The sequence below is a fragment of the Perca fluviatilis genome, chromosome 22 (assembly GCF_010015445.1).
Source record: "Perca fluviatilis chromosome 22, GENO_Pfluv_1.0, whole genome shotgun sequence".
NCBI classification, from domain to species: Eukaryota; Metazoa; Chordata; class Actinopteri; order Perciformes; family Percidae; genus Perca; species Perca fluviatilis.
In genome coordinates, this window is record NC_053133.1 from 24,761,193 (window position 1) to 24,777,866 (window position 16,674).

A 16,674-nucleotide genomic window follows, 5' to 3' on the forward strand; every position below is an offset into this window, starting at 1 on the left:
GGCTTTCTGTGCACATCTCTCCATGGAGGAAGGAAAAAGTGATCTGAGAGGCAAAGCGAGCAGTTGTTTGGCGTGTCGCGAGACCCTGAAAATCACACACACACGCACACATCGACTACCACACGACAGAAAAATGCACTCTTTACCTCCCCTGCAGCCAGGAAAGCTATTACTGCTACACATGTCATTACATGTTTCATTGGGAACAATGTCAGTAAAATTGGTTTCATTACCTAGACTCAAAGGCCTGCTGAACACTGCATAAACTCTTAATGGTCTGGCCCACGATTCATTATTAATTCAATACGTTTGTGCATTTTTTGACCCTTGGGGAGTGACATTACGTATTATCGTCAATAACGGGGTTCACAGTCGCCTTCACGCAATACTATGACTAATGTCCTTTTTGATTATTACTAGCTGACGTAATCAGAAACGGGACTAACAGTCGACAGCCATGTGTGCAGCTCTGTGAGGCTGCACTGAGGCACACTGACAATGCTAGCACGCTGATGTTTTAGCTGGTGTAATCTTTACTATTTTCATGTTTTAATAATGCAAACTTGCATTTCCCGAAAGTCCAATCTAAGGTCAGCAGCGGAAAACGCTTTCCTTTGTGCTCCAATTGCTGTGCGGAACCGTCGGTGTTCGGGGTTATGCTCGTTCAGAAGTCGAAGTTGTCCGACCAGGTTGGAAAATCAAAAGTGTTTATGGTCACTTGGGCAAAAGTGGCGATAACTGCGCACACTTTCAGACAGTCTCTCCTGAAAGGCATCCATAATGATGTGAAGAATGTGAATTTCCTGGCTAAGAATGGGCCGTTGGGGGGGGGGACTATGCACGGCAGTAAGCATGATCGTTACCTTATTTGACATAAATCTATGCATGTGCCTGTTATTTCTGACAATTTGATGAACAAAAATGTATATTATGCTTGAGTATATAAAACCCCAATTAACCCCAATTAAATATTAATATTTAGATAAATCACTGGGAGAGGCCGTTACAGCCTGACTAGAGATAAAACTGAGATAAGCGCTCATGTTCATCTTCAAGTTTATCTTCTGCTTGTTCAACGGTTGTTTGGTAAATTGCTCTCAAACACATTTGGAGAGGATCTGAATTGCTATTTTTATTCTCAATGCTTATCATTTTGGCACTATTGATTTTCCTTTGTGGCTGGCTAAAACCTCTTTTGGGGTGGGTGCCAAACATTCCTCTCTGTAGGAAAAACCCTGGAAGAGGGTGTGAATGTGGAACCATTGGTTTTTTGGAGTGTTACAGATGTTTCGGACACAGCAGGGACGGGGTTTTAAAAGCTATCCGACCACCAAACAAGCAGGTTTATTAATAGCAGCCTATGAAGTGGTGTATGTATGACACTCCAATTCGTATGCCATTATTGGTGTGTTATCAAGACGCATACTCGGTTTTTAGCGTGTTTATCAACGCTGTTTGGCCTCCATTGACTTACATTACCTTGCGATTGCGTGTGAATTGAGGCCGTAGCAAGTTGTATGAAAGGGGCGAAAATCTGCATAGGGAGATTGGTTGGGTGGAGGATTTCTTCTTTTCCTAAAACCAACCGTAGCCTCGCGATAACACGCTATGTGGCTACACTGTGACGTTGCAGACTGCCGTCCGCTGTATAAAGTGTAGACATACACGCGGATAGCTCAAAACGTGTACAGATAACACGCCACTTGGCTTTAGGAAAGTGGCGTGTATGTTTACGCGAAATCACGAGGTCATGTTGAACAACAAGATATTGTCCGTGTCAGACGCATTCTCATGTACAGGAAATACTCCGTTTGGTTTAGGTGAGGGGGCGGCGCCTGGGTAGAGCTTGATGAAGCAAAAAGTAGGCAATGCTACGGTCACGTAGCCGGTTCGTAATTTGGTCATAAACAACTGGGTCTCTTGCCGTTCCTTGAATCTGTCTGATTATTTCAACATCAATCCTTACCAACAGAAGTTCCCGGATCTCGTCGTCTCTCCAGTTAGACATTTTTGTTGGCGTCTTCATGTCAATAACCTTCTAATTCAGCCTCGGATAGTTTTGTTTTTTTAGGTTTCGTGCCAGTCGCATGATAGCAATGTCATCAACACGCCAACCTGCTCGCGTTGAAATCTCCAGACAATGAGTTGCTCTATTCACACATGGGCTCAATCGGACATTTCGCAGACTTTAGTCTATATCGACAACGCTCCACCTCCGGCATTGTTCAGGTGCAGCCAGAAATTCCGCCAGATGTCCCTCTTTTCTTCCAGGTGTCTGTCACCTTCTGCTTTCTTTGTGTTGGCGTTCTAAACTCCGTTGGATTTCTGAGGACTATGGTTAACTGCTCCTCAGATCTCTGCAGGGTAAATCCAGACAGCTAGCTAGACTATCTGTCCAATCTTAGTTTTCTGTTGCATAACTAAAACAACTTTTGAACGTCACGTTTCACCAAAACAAGTTCCTTCCCCAGGCTATTTTGCAGCGGCACCGTGGCTCCGTCCGGTGCCCAGCGTCGCCCAAGACAATTGTGATTGGTTTAAAGAAACGCCAATAAACCAGAGCACGTTTTTCTCCCAATACCAGAATGCTGTGTGGACTAGCCAGACCCTCCTCCATAGCGCTGTGGAGGAGGGTCTGGCTATGCCAGACTACACAGACTTTCACATTACTGCTCTGTCAAATTTTAAGACTTTTATGCCCAAACATCCAGCTGAAAGTGAGTTCTCTTTAAAAGAATAGATACTCAAGTCACTTTTTCCAAACATGCCAAGTAATGCAGATGTAATTTAATCATTTCCATTTAATCTCTTTATTCAGTTTACTGGCTGTCAAGGTACCAGCCTCAATAAGCGGAGCTGTGGATTGGTAGCTATAGGCCACTTCGTTATCAAAAGGCCACAGCTTTGATTCCCGCCTTGAGACCACCGGGGACACACCTGAACATCACGATAAACACATTTAACATTCACTGGAAGTCTCTCTAGATAAAGATGGTCATTTGAAAAGGTCTTACGCAAATATGTGATCACAGGGACATGTTTAAAATTCTGTGCAAATCATAGATTGAAACCGGCAGATGTTTTCCGTTATGACAGACAAAAAAAAAAAAAAAAAAAAAGGAAGATTGTGTCAAGATGTGTCCACCTGTGGAAATAACCCAAGCTGTCAAGCGGTTTTATTTCTAGCCCTCCAAACGTTTCAATATAGACTTATGTATGAAAAATATACATTTAAATTCAGTTGAAAGACCTCAGACTAAGTCTCCCTGCAATTTGACCATCAAGTTTGTTTTTTTAAATGTAAATAAATATAAAGCATAGTTCAATATCACTGGATGGATTTGAAAGTTAATGTAGAAATCGTTCCATCTAGTGGACAAATTTATTTACTACATCTTGTACTATAATTTTACTCCCCAAACATTATCGGAAAAATACGATTTTTAAAGCAAAAACAAAAAACACTAGTATCATAAATTGGTGTTTATTTTAATGTTAATAAATAGTGAACATTGTGATTTATTATACAATACATTTACACATTACATTTAGGTGGAAATAGGTTAAATTAAGTGTACATCAAAGTTTCTTAAAAAAGTGCAGTTTTCACTTTGTAGAATTGTGCTCTTGTGCAAAATCAGCATCTTGTGTCATTTCTTCGAGTTCCTGCGGAGAGAAAACTAATTACAGAAAATATAAAGTATTTAATTTGTCTACATTTGAATATAGTGACAATTCTATTCTCCCATAGAACAGCTTTGTGAACATGCAGGTTATGTCAGTAATGGTGTAGATAGGCCTCTATAATAAATGTAAAGTTTAAAGATCCTTAAATTTACTTTTAAGGAAATAGTGGAGAAAGGCTTGAGACAAGATGGGAGCTGCTGAATGCAGAAAAGTAAGAAAATGTAATGGGTGTACAAATACACAGGCACTAAATGACATGAGCACAAACCAGGCTCAGATCAAAGGTTTATGGTGACTTGTCTCTTGGAATTGAGAAAAGGCTCCATTCATGTTGCAGATTCAAGCTTTTTCTATGTTCTTTGTGCCATTTAGTGCCCATATTTGTGCACATTATGTTAAATTCTCACTAACCTGCACTTGAAGGTTCCCCTCTTTTTTTCCTCCTGTGTAGACCTTGATTTAACTGACTAATATTCACGCTGATATTTAGAGTACAGTAAAGTGACCAAAGCAAACCTTGTGATTGTGGTTGTGATTTCTTGTGATTAAAATGTGTTGATCTGGCTTCATTCTTGAAGCCGTCACCGTCCGGGTTAGGCATCACTGCTTTCCGCGACTTCCCTCCTGTCGGGTGATAATTATACAGTTATTTACAGAGCAGCATGTCAATGTATCAATATGGTTTTAAATGTTGAGGTTTCTGGCCATTTTGCTTCCATAACATGTTTCCTTTTAGACTAGTTAAAGGGGGGATCCAAAATATACATTTAGGTGTTTAACTTCACCCATTTGTGTCTGTAGATTTCTCCCAAATTCACCAAAAGATAGCATTAGATAATGCCTCATTTGCATTTTAAAAACGTAAATGTTAAAAAACTAATTGGCTTAATCCAAGTAATCAACTAGGGAAGTTTCATGATGTTACTTTAATTGGTTTACAATCCATATCTTAAAAAAGGTTTTGTTCCGAGACTCTGAGCCAGAAATCTCCACTTCAGTAGCACTTACAACACCAAAACATTCCACTTTCATTCTTATCTAATGTCATATTCTGAAGGTTTTTACAGAGGGGTTTGTTCAGATATCATTCAGAGCCTGATTTATACAGCATTTTATAGCTAAAAACATGGAGAAAATGGATTTATTTTTTAAATGTCTGTTCTCTATGGAGTAATAAGAGATATCCAAAATCCCTTCTGTAAAGATTTGACTCCAATAAGTCAACAAAACAAAAGAAGAATTTTGAACCGGCTTTATCCAATGTTTCTGTTCTGGAAATTTATGCAAATTAGCACATATTTAGACAGATAATGCATCACTTGCATATTTAAAAACATTTCAGAAAACTTGTTCTACAAAACAAATATAATTAACATGAGTAATCAACTGGGAAAGTTCCATGGCGATATCTAAAAATGTGCCCCATTCCCCTGTAGTGTCAAACAAAAACAATTTGCCTACCAGTTTGCCACCTGTGTGTCAGGTAAATCTGATCCATTATCCTCCATTTGTCCTGGAGGGAAACCGGCATGGCGCAGTTCTCATCCATCTCTCGGATGGCGTTGCCGTGGGGACAGTGCCGCAGCCTCTCCCATCCAACAGACTGAAGCTGCGGCTCATTACACACACAGTTCTTTTCCCTCAGCTTTGGGTACATCGCTGCAGGACATTTTTCAACGTTTTGCTTCGAGGCCAGTGGCCTCTTGAGACTGTTGAGCTTCCTGGGATTATCAACTGCCCTCCATTTTGAGCCAAGGTGACATGAGCCGTTCTCAGAAGATTCTCCCTCTGTGTCGTGTCCATGATGAGGCCCACAGACATCAGGGCCGGAACCTTTCCTCATCAGTCGTTTCTTGGAGTGAGACTTACAGGCTTCACATGTTGGTAAGAGGGAGTCATTCCACTGTTGGACAAGAGCAGCTTTTCTTTTTAAGGTGCGACCATCGGGTCCTGGACTGGCAGACGTGCAAACGCTGCTCTTCGCCACACATCTGGAGCAAAGTCTCTCCCTCTTGGACGCATAAGTAAATGCATTCTCATTGAAATTTCTGTTAAGGCAGCATTCGTGGTCAGAGAGGCTTCGCCGATCCACCTTCCCTTTGTGTTTGTACCTCTCTTTTGGCTTGCGAACGGTATGTTGTTCTTTGTACTCTAGTTCTAGTTTTCTTCTCCTTGTATGCACATCTAACCCACAGCTGCTGAGAGGTCTGTTCTGCTTTTTGGGAGTTGGGGGCATCTTATTACAATAGTGGACATTATCAAAGTCAGCCATCCAGCTGGTTGAGGGGAGGTAGGTGGGCAATGATTCGAATGAAGTGTCCTGTTGATGCTGGACATCCGTTTCTCGTCTATGTTGGTTCCCATTTGCCTTTGGAGGGGAATTATCCAACACCGGCAAATTAGGTGCAAGAGCCACCTCTGCTTCGTGGGTCAACTCGGTCATTGGAGTTTTCTCTGCAACTGGAACATCTGTCACAGGGCAGACAACAGCTTCAGACACAATCTCATCCCCAGGACCCTTCTCCCCAGTGGGGACCATGTCCTTCTGTTCATCCTGTGCCAGAGAAGGCATCTCAGTCATGGGAAGAAACTCTTCTGTAGGAACCTCCTCTCTCTCCATCAGCACATCTGCTGAGGGCACTCCAGCTACACCAGCCAGAGATTCATTATGATACTCTGTGCGGCCATTTAGGATCAGCGATTCAGGGGAGGGAATCAAGGTTTCCTCCATTGACCAGACAGTGGACTCCATCTTCCACAGCTCATCCAGGTACTCAGGGTCAAAGGGCAAGTGAACGACTTTAAAGTTCGATGTCGTGTTTAGATCTTTCTCACAGCTCATCTCATCGTCACAATAAGCTGCTAGTCGGGAACCCAAGTTGGAAGTGACAGTCACAGAATCCGTCTGGTTCCTGGACTCCTCCAGAGCAGAGATCTTCTCACCGCTGCTGGGCATCCCAACTAACAGAATGTCAGGACAAGATTGGAGTGCCTGCTCTGACTTGTCTGCAGGAAGGCACAATCCCTCGTCCTGCAGCATGTGACCCTGGAGGACGGAGCTACTGCACTGGACACCATCTTGGGAAAAGCTGTGAGATACTTCTGCAGTCTCATGAGAGTGCAGGAGTTGCAGTCCCACTGGTGTGGTGCAGCATTCAATCCTCACTTCCTCTGTCTGAATCACAAAGCCGCCATTTGCAGCCGTCCTGGTGGTGGACGAGGGTGCCATGTCCTTTAGTTCCAGAGAATGATCCCCCGTCTGCACAGCCAAAGCTGGCAGGAGTGGCTGATTGAAGGGGGCACTGGGGCTGTCGTCACTGCTGCAAACTGGGACACCACTGGGGGCCTCGCAGTCACTGGAACCTGGAGTGCTCGTCCTCTGGGTTGCAGGCAGCGGCTCGGTTTGAACCTCAGAGCTGGTAGTTTCTCTGGTCTGGCTGTGGTGTTGGTAGCGGAACCTGCGGGACTGGTAGGCCATGGTCTGGTAATACTGAGGGTTGAGCATGCGTCTGTAGTCCATTAAATGGAGGTGGGTATGGGGTACGACAAAGCCAGGTGGCTCCATGTATGGATTTGGCTGATAGTGGGGCATCATTGGCATGCCATAACCTTTAATAGCAGAAGAACAGTAAGATTAGTATACTAAATGCCAGCATACAAACATGTTCATAATGACAACGATAAGGTGCTGATAGTTAGCAGGTAGGTTTACTTTGCTCATAGCCTGGATCAACAGAAGTACATTTCCAGGATAAAGCCCGCTCTGTGCGTGTTGCCGTTCTCAAAATCCCTTTGCTTCCAACATCAAACTTCCAGCTAGCAAGCTACACGCTGAAAATGGGAAAATTTGGATCATGCAACAAGGCAGGCCTACTTTGTTCTTTCGGGGAATGATTGTAAAGATTTACAAAGAATATGTTTATGGCATCTACTATCTAACTGGACATTCTGGGACTGTTTTTCCTCCTATCCCAGAATGCATCTGTGGTGTAGCCAGACCTTACTCCACAGCGTTGTTAAGATAGGTCTGGCAATGTGGGACTACCTTGTTCACCCTCGAAATTTAGCATGTTAGCATGCCAACATTAGCCATTTAGCACTTAAAAACAAAGTACTGCTGGGGTTGATGAGAATGTCAGTTTTGTAGGTTTTTAGTCCTAAAGTAATGGACAAATTAAAATATATACCTGATGGTGGTAGAATAAAAAAAAAAAAAGTCAGGGATCACCGAAGTTACAATTTAGCCTGAGGGGATTATTAATGTTTGACCAAGTTTAGTTATTAATTCAATAGCTGTTGAGGAATTTCACTCAAAAACCACAAATGGTGGGGCCAGAAGATCACCAAAGTAATTAGGATACCTTGTCTAGGACACATGAATGTCTCTACAAAAAGTTTGTCTTACAAAAGGTTTGTGCATATGTAGCATGAAATAACTGATTTTGTAGCCTATAAAATGGCAGCAGGAGGCCATATACATGTGACATGATTAACTTATTGATTCAGAGGTGTACAATTGGGCGATAGCCTCACCAGAAACTCTGCACTGATGCAGATAAATAATTTAACAAAATGTGAGAATTGAATGGGTGTATTGGCAAGTGTCTGGAGATATGTACCAATTAACTAAGAAAGAAAAATGCAGATAAACATGTACTGAAAATGTAGAAAAGAAAAATACAGGAGGACTTCATTTGAAAGGACTTGGTTGCATTCATTGTTCGGACCATACAACTCAAAAAGATTGCTGCTAGACAACATACAGCAGAAGAACTTTCAGGGAGCATTGAACCAAAACTAGACACAAGCTTGGATGCTTTGCACTTACCTAAACCAGGGTAGGCGTATGGGTTGTAGGATACAGGCATGGGTACTGGCACAGGCCACTGCATACTTTGCATGGGCATGTATGGCTGCGAGGGCTGTATATAGAAGAAAGGTTTGTGGTGCTGCTCCTCAGGACGTGAAGCTCCTGAAGGCCCTGGAGCCTGCTGAGCTCCGTATGGTGGGTTTGGACCCCGAGGGCCCAGACCGAAAGAATGTTGGAAGGTAGATGTGGCTGCCGCCATATCTGACAAACAGTTCAAGTTCAAATAAATGTTTGAACTGTTTCCTTCTTTGTTGGCAAATTTGTTGCAAGATAGATTGTTTCAGTATATTTTCTGACAAAAAACACTTACTGGGCAAGTACAAAAAGAAGCTAACCAAACTGAGAAACCAACACAGCTTTCAAGGTAGGTTTTAAATTGGAAATCAAAGGTGTGGACTCATGCTACAGGCAAGCTTGTCAAATGCTGCACTGATTGGCTAGATTTTGGTTCCAGGTGACACTTGTCCAATTAGTTTGATGAGCTTTATTTAAAGCCAATGAAAAATGTTAGCTTCCCACTGATTCCCTCCCACTGTGGTGCAACAACTCACCTGAGGAAAGGCAGACAAATAGATCAGGATAGGTGCCTTGAATCGTTTGAAACTAGAGGTAGAGGAGAAGCTGATTGGCTTTAATTAAGGAAACAGACCTGCAGCTTGTTAGATTGGCATAGGTAACAGATATGTGGCTCAAAATGGCACATCCTGTCCTTTATACAGTCTTTGTGAGGCTCATTTTCTTTTGCAGTTGAGCAGTTAAAAGTCTGCCTCTCTGAAATGCAAAGCACATTTTCACACGACTTGTGTTGAGAAGCAGGTTTGACCCCCGAAGAGCCAATTATGAGCTTGTTTGGTAGTTCGGAGCAGTATTTATGGACAGAACTATCCATGAAGAATAAATATGCTTGGTGAGACCGGGTTGTTGACTTGACCAGTGATTCTAAATCAGCACTAACGTGTTTTCGGTTTATGGACTCTGGTCTGTGTGCCTTGAGGATAAAACATCCCTATAAAGTCTCCTTATAGTTAATTAAAAGTCCTTTATATCTAAAACCATAATAGCTACTTTTGCTGTTTATAAGAACATCATGTGCCATTTGTCTCAGCTTTCTGTCAAAACATAACGTGTACAAAACATTATTCAAAGCATCTATTGACACCCAAAGATTAGTAGATAAGAGGGCTACTAAATAATAATTATTTTTGTCAAATTGTAATTTTCAAAGTTAACAGATTAATCTTTGGTCTATTAAATAACAGAAAATAGTGAAGTGACCAATGTAGTTTCCCAAAGCCCAAGGTGATGTCTTCTAATGTCTTGTTTTATCCGATCAACAGTCCATTACCCAGAGAGATTAAATTTACAAGGATTTAAAAATCCACATACGAGTAGCAGGAATCAAATGTTTGCCCTTTTTTTTGGTTTAAACAAAAATGAGAATGGACCTTTATCACAGCAGACATTTTGACTTGTCATAGTAGGAAATGCACAGCTGAAATTGATAACCTTAACGATGACTCAATTCCATCAAGTGTCCCAGAAAGCTGTTTCAGTGAGTCAGCATGCCCAATACCAGGACCTCTCCTAAGTGGAATGCAGCCATCAGTAATGGTTTAATACCAGGACCTCTCCTAAGTGGAATGCAGCCATCAGTAATGGTTGTGAATACACATGTGCTTTTCCTACTATGACATGTCAACATGTCTGCTGTGGAAAAGGTCTATTAAGGCATTTCACCAAATTTGTTTTCTTTCAACTGACTACTTAGTAAAGTGACATACTGTAATAGACAGCACCTGGTTCTGCAAATTAATTAAATAAACTAATTTCTTACTGCTGCTATATCTATACATCTATATTCATACAGAGTAAATCAATGCTGAATTACTGGCAAAATAACTTAAAAAAATCTAAAAGATGTATAAAACTCTGAAATGCTTGAAATCTGACCCTCTGCCTGATATTACTACATGTCATCCAGATAAAGTACATGCTGATCAGACAAAACCTGCTTCTTCCAAAATATTAAATATGGACATATACTGTATATGTGTAAGTCACTTAAACATTGAAACAATTCAAATAATCAAAATTTCCACATTATAAAATACGTATAAATCTCCCAGCATTATATGAACAAGATTAAAACACAAAGCTTAAATAATGATTATTTTTATTGGACTGGCCCCAAACTGTGGCACACCATCATCTGCAACACACAACCTTTCAGCCCATTTGCCTGTTTGTGAAATTCATAAATCATGAAAAGTGCAAGGCAGTGTCACTGCAGAAACTTTGTAATTTTTTTTTTTTTAACTTTTATCTAAACAAAAAAAGAGGCTTCATCGTGCAGTGCATTTCACCTGGTGCTCTAAATATTTCTTAACACATTATCCTGGAACAATTACACCTTTTGGGGGGACCTGGGAAAGAAAGACAACATTTCACCAAGACAGAAGTTTGAACAAATCTAAAAAAATAATGTTTCATCTTGTGCAGAGCTGTGGGCATATTTCACCTACAGTTCAACATACTTTGGGGACATTTAACATCTTGGTTCTCCTCTCATCGTAGAGCCTGACAAAGACGGAAGAAAAAAATAAAAAATCATATTCAAAGAAATGCAATAGCCAGGTCAGTGTTGACAGTCATTATAATAACCTCTTTCCCAGTGCAATGGTGGTGGCTCATCGTCATCGTTGTCCTCGTCTCTTGGCCTGTGGTACATCACTTTCCTCTGAGTACTCATCTCTGTCCAGTGGATAGGAGCAGAACATAATACCACAAACATAACTTCACTTGGAGAATGAACAAAAGGATAAGAAGTATGTTATGTACAAAAATGCAAACATCACCACACCCATGTTGACTGAAACTGGACTTGCATCCATGGAACGACCAAGCTGAGCCGACCCTCGCACATTAAACAGATTTTCACAAAGGAGCTTCACGGTTCAGATTTCCAAATAAATTTAAATTTGTCAGCAATGTTGAGTGTTTGTGCGACAGGTCTGATGCTCCCGTCCCAGAGCCAGGAGATTTGAGTCATGCACTGTATTGTACATGTACCAAACAACCCTAACCCTTCACAAATTAACTTTTCTACGGCGGGAAAAAACGAAATGGTTTACTTTATAGAGAGCAGTAAACTGAGATTTCAAACGCTTGTGAATCATTTTGTGACATAAATGGTACACCACTCAAAGTAAATATAGTGCAATAGGAACCAAACAGGGAGTGATTTTGGACCAGATAATCTTTGATGCTGGTTGTCTCATTGGTTTTTATATTGTGTAGTGTGCTCCCAACTTTAGACTGTCGTTCCACCTCAGCATTTCACAAACTTGAATATGGGACTAAAACTGCTCTAACCTGGCTGCAAAATAACTATACTGCACGAGCTGTTTAGGCAGACCAATATGTGTTTTGTTACATTTCAAGATGCACAATAATTGCCCCTGTAAACGTTGGTTCAAGAGAAGAATGAGCATGGGATTGGCTGAATTCAACCTTGTCGTTGCAGAGGGGTTGCTTGTCTCCTCCTGGGAATCACGTCCCGGTCTCCCCACCTGCCTTGGTCTGACGCGGTTAGATCTTCTCTGCAGAGTCTGTCTACGAAAGGGTTCACACATTCACATTTCTAACATGATCACATAATCAGCCTAAAAGAAATTCCCATCAGAAAAACATCAAGTCAACTGAAGAGGTCAACAACAAAATCCCTGGCCTAGACTTACCCTGACATGTTCTGCACTGCGGCTCACTACAAGTCAACTCTCCAATCTCGCCATCAGCCGGCTCATGAATACAAACATGACCTTCCTCCTGGTTCACTGGATCGGAGGGATCTTTGTGTTGGCCTCTTTTATACCAAGGTTTTGAAGCATGTCTGGGCAGGATAGGATGGGGCTTCCTGGGTGCAGAATGCTTCCTCACCACCACTCTGACGGGCTGCTCGCACCCTCTCCCATACCTGCTCTCCTCCTCAGAGTCTCCGGCTTCATCCCTGTACACCTTGGAGCTGTGGACTTTGCTCCTTCCGGTCCCTTTTGCAAGGCTTTTCCCACAGCAGGCGCACATGCACCTCTTTGAACCTGGCAGCCACACTTCTTCCACTTCTTCAGCACCGTGCGGAGACCCGCTCACCACCTCTGCGAGCCTCCTGCCTGCATATACGCGCTTGGGGAAAAGATCTGCATCGTCCAGATCTGTGGAGAACATCTCATCTCGGGAGGAAAGCTCGTCCAGAGATGGACTGAGAACGCTCATCCGCTCATGGGTGGTCTGCATGGATAGGTAGTTGTAGTAGTAGGGAGCAGTAGGGGAGGAGAGGCACGCGCCTCCAGCCTCTCCAGGTGTCAGAACGCTCTCAAAAGGCAGCCTGAGGATCTGGTAGCTTGGATCAGCTTTCTGATGTTCCGTCTTTGAGACTGTGTCGCCACTTTTGGCATCTTTGAGCGCCAGCTGACTGGAGGTGAAGGAAGACGATGGCAGGATTGGATCCGTCGGCTGCTTCAGGAGCTCTTCAACGTCACGTTTGGGAACACTTTCATCAGTCGCTGAGATATTTGACTGGATATCTGCGACCTCTGTTTTCTCCTGAGGGAGTAAGTGTTCGTCTGTCGCCGTCTGCTCCAGCTCAGGACACTCTTCATGAACAGAGGAGCTATCCAGAGGACACTCCTCTTCTAATCCTGCTGACCAGCATCCTGGAGGACTCAGGACTTCCACGCTCCTTTGGCTGGAATCCCCGTCGTACACCGCGGTTGTGGAGTCACTGAAGGTCGTGGCTGGAGACTCTGAGTGGCTGTCACCAAGCGCTGATGGCAGGATGTGACCCTGCTCTTCGCTTTTCTTCTCTTCGCCTGGAAAAAACGTTTCCGAGGCCTGTGAGGCGACACCCGAGTCAAGCTCTCGGTCAGCGCCCCGCAGCTCTGTGGCTCGGATTTTATCCAGGCATTCTATGAGTTTGGTTATGGCGTCACTGGGGTCGGTTTGAGCCTCTGAGCATGCCATTTCTCGACGCCAGTTTGTCTGTGGGTGATACTGTTGCCGCTGCTGCTGCTGGCGAGGAATATCATTCCAGGGAGGAGCGTGGAAGCGAGGCTCAAACATCCGCCTGTAATCCATTGGATATAACGGGGCAAACAATGGGTTTGGGAAAACAAACCCAGGATATTGCATGTACTGGTACGGGGGCATGCAGGGACGGTTAAAACCTGGGGAATATAAACAAATGCACGCAGTGAAGATTACAGGCAACTGATACTGCTGATAGTGGTAACATGTCACCAAGTAGCCCACATTTACATATACATTCTGCACCCAATCCATTCAGCCTCTTTTTTCATATGTTAAACAACTGTTTTTGTACCGGTATTTAGTGTTTATATCATATTCATGTTCAATATTTTTGTTTATGTATGCACCAACCACCAAGGCAAATTCCTTGTGTTACATACTCTGATTCACTCAAGTACTACTGAAGTACAACTTTTGTACTCTTAAGTTTAAATATTTTGAATGTAGGACTTTTACTTATAACCATATTTCTGCACTGTGGTATTGTTACTTTAACTTAAGTAGGCCTACTTCACTTTTACGCTAGTACAGAGCTATTTAACAGGGGGGTCCGTGACCCTTAGGGGGGTCCTCAGAGCTAGAGCAGGGGGGCCGCCAAATAATGTTAAAATAAAAACATTTTGAAAGTTCATTTTTTAATCAAAAATGAAAATATACATTACTATGAATCCAACATAATAGACAAAAACGTTACACAGGTCTGGTTGACAAGGTGTAGAAGGTATGGGTTTTGTGTCCTGCATAGAGTAGGTTTTAGTTTTTTTCAAAAATTAAGTTTTTTTTAAGATGGGACCAAAATAACTATTTTGAACCATGTCTGAACTTCTGTAGTGTATGTAGAAAATTCTGTATTTCCAGAAACTAGAAGAACTTAGGTTTCAAATGAAGCCTCACACATGCATTTTGGCCTTGCAGTTCTTCTGTTATAAGCTTTTCCTTTTGGGAAAGGGAAATAGATGAAAATCAAGCAAAAAGAGGTGGATTTAAAGAGGTTTAATTGGCCTACAGGACCAGTCAAAAGTTTGGACATGCTTTCTCATTAACTTGAATAGGAAAGTGTGTCCAATCTTCTGATTGGTACTGTATTTGTAAAAAATACTACCAACAGTACTACCATAACTGTATGGTAGCCATTAGGGGTGGGGAAACAAACAAAAAAAAAAGAAGAAAAAAAAACATTGATACAGCATAGTATCGCAATATTTTTCGTGGCATTACTGCATCGATACACAGATGCCAAGTATTTATCTTTTAGGATATATGTGTTGGTCAGTCTGTCTGCTCGACACTCCCATTTTGCAGCAATAAAATTGAAGTGAGATGAACAAACAGATGAAGGATCTTTTTAGATAAAACTGATGTTGACAATTTTCCTTTGGGGACATCATTTGAAATTGAACATTGAAATTTGGAACATTTTGAAGTTGGAAAAAAAAAAAAGGTAATACATTGAAATATAACACAATATTGCAATATTTTTAAAATCGCAATAATATCGTATCGTGACAGAAGCATCGTGATGATACCGTACCGTGAGGCCTCTGGTGATTCCCACCCTAGTAGTCATACAGTTAAGCTGTAGTTTAAACATTCAAATATTATGTGTAAATTATATAATTATATCCATTCATTTTCATCTATCCGGCACAGTCTAATATGCAACATAAATGCAGTGATCGACCAATTATCAACCTGGCCGATTATCGGGGCAGATATTTGGCAATTTGCAGATTATCTGTTTTTGTGTTGTATTTTACTGATAACCGATAGTCAACTATAAAGTGCTCTACTTTGGCTCCGCTATGGCTCTGTAAGCAGTCTGCAACAATTTCAATAAACGGTTAGCCTCGTTAAACTTCAGAAAGCTATTTTGGTTTTTACTTATTCATTTTGACTGTGTATTATGTTCAAAGTTTCAGTTCTTTAAAATAATGGCTTAAAAGCATTTAAACAAACATTTGTGTTGGAGTTTGTTATTAACATTACAAAATGTTAATATTTTGACTAAAAGATTTTCATTTTTACTGTAAATGCATATCGGTTCCAAATATCCGCTGTCTGTTTCATTCACTACTAATATATCGGTATCGGCCCTGAAAACCCAGTATCGATCGACCCCCCCCCCCCTGCAAGTAGTAGGGGGCCCTGCTCCATCTCTCTTTCAGTTAAAGGGTCTTTGGCCTAAAACACGTTGAAGACCCCTGCTCTAGCACAACATCAGAGTAGGCAGGGGCAAAAAAGGGGACGGAGTACCCAGGGCCCTCATGTGAGGAGGGCCCAAAAAGATGCTAGAATAAATAGCTGTGGATGCAGGGAGGGGCCCAAAGAAAACGCCTTTCTACAGGGCCCAGAATGTTGTGCTACGCTCCTGAGAGTAGGCCTATACTTCCACCCCTGCTGGGGGATTACAGCCACAAAAATTGTTTGAAAAGCTTGATACCTCCTCCAGGCACACCATAGTGACTGTATGGGTTGTTCATCTGCCAGTGCTGCTGCTGGTAGAGGTAAGGTTGAGACGCAGGCTGGACGTAGAAGAAAGGTCTGGGATGTGGAGCTCTCGGTTGTCCGCTCCCAAATGTGTGTGGTTGTTTGCTTCCATCTACAGGAGGCAACAGTTTACATTATTTCCAAGCACATTTTCGTCCCTCTGCTCTTTGAGGTTAATAAGAAATGGTGCGTTTACACGGCTCAACTGTTGTGAAATCAGCATTTAGTTATAAGGAAATCTTTACCGTCCATTTTTCTTTCCCGTGCTTGCTCAACCTGTCAGAAAATAAAACACCGCGGAGGGATGAAAACAACCAAATAAACATCCCCCGGCTTCGAAAAATTAAAGGTGAATATTACAGTCAAATTTTTCGACAAACAAGCAGAAGTAGAGACGCTTTTACTCTCCGGTCCACATGACGTTCTGCTTACAAACGCTGAAGCCTCTCCGCTAATTAGCCATATAGGAAACACCTGCTGCTGCCTACGGAGAAATTAGCATCGAGTTTCAACAGTGTCCGTTTAACCTGGAAACCTGGATCAAATGT

At 42.1% G+C, this 16,674-nt stretch overlaps 2 protein-coding genes across 4 annotated transcripts; both read right to left on the minus strand.

Moving 5' to 3' along the window:
* Positions 1-3,468: 3,468 nt before the first annotated feature.
* Positions 3,469-9,019, minus strand: LOC120552289. The gene is made up of 4 exons (XM_039790199.1): positions 8,516-9,019; positions 5,149-7,296; positions 4,204-4,311; positions 3,469-3,666 (listed from the first exon to the last, which is right to left on the minus strand). The coding sequence occupies exons 1-4, from the start codon at positions 8,754-8,756 to the stop codon at positions 3,638-3,640; spliced, it is 2,526 nt and encodes an 841-aa protein (XP_039646133.1). The 5' UTR covers positions 8,757-9,019; the 3' UTR covers positions 3,469-3,637.
* A 1,694-nt stretch (positions 9,020-10,713) lies between these two features.
* On the minus strand, positions 10,714-16,613 carry LOC120552302 (bucky ball-like). 3 transcript variants are annotated; one of them, XM_039790218.1, is made up of 7 exons: positions 16,372-16,613; positions 16,080-16,238; positions 12,295-13,776; positions 12,068-12,169; positions 11,219-11,308; positions 11,080-11,134; positions 10,714-10,980 (listed from the first exon to the last, which is right to left on the minus strand). In XM_039790218.1, exons 1-6 carry the CDS (start codon positions 16,376-16,378, stop codon positions 11,103-11,105), a joined length of 1,872 nt encoding a protein of 623 aa, XP_039646152.1. In that variant the 5' UTR covers positions 16,379-16,613; the 3' UTR covers positions 10,714-10,980; positions 11,080-11,102. The 3 variants fall into 3 exon arrangements, with proteins under 3 accessions (XP_039646152.1, XP_039646154.1, XP_039646153.1); XM_039790220.1 differs by having other exon boundaries at positions 11,092-11,134; positions 16,372-16,600; XM_039790219.1 differs by having other exon boundaries at positions 10,714-11,134; positions 16,372-16,600.
* Between the last annotated feature and the right edge of the window lie 61 nt (positions 16,614-16,674).

What these genes read in the sequence shown, in the direction of transcription:
- LOC120552289 (XM_039790199.1), bottom strand. Translation starts at nt 8,756, where the DNA reads ATGGCGGCAGCCACATCTACCTTCCAACATTCTTTCGGTCTGGGCCCT. An exon ending in ATACGCCTACCCTGGTTTAG is followed by an intron (nt 7,297 to 8,515) that starts GTAAGTGCAAAG and finishes CTGCTATTAAAG; the next exon opens with GTTATGGCATGCCAATGATG. An exon ending in ATCACAACCACAATCACAAG is followed by an intron (nt 3,667 to 4,203) that starts GTTTGCTTTGGT and finishes TTCTCTCCGCAG; the next exon opens with GAACTCGAAGAAATGACACA.
- LOC120552302 (XM_039790218.1), bottom strand. An exon ending in AACCCCTCTGCAACGACAAG is followed by an intron (nt 11,309 to 12,067) that starts GTTGAATTCAGC and finishes TCCACTGGACAG; the next exon opens with AGATGAGTACTCAGAGGAAA. An exon ending in ACCATTGCACTGGGAAAGAG is followed by an intron (nt 11,135 to 11,218) that starts GTTATTATAATG and finishes CGTCTTTGTCAG; the next exon opens with GCTCTACGATGAGAGGAGAA.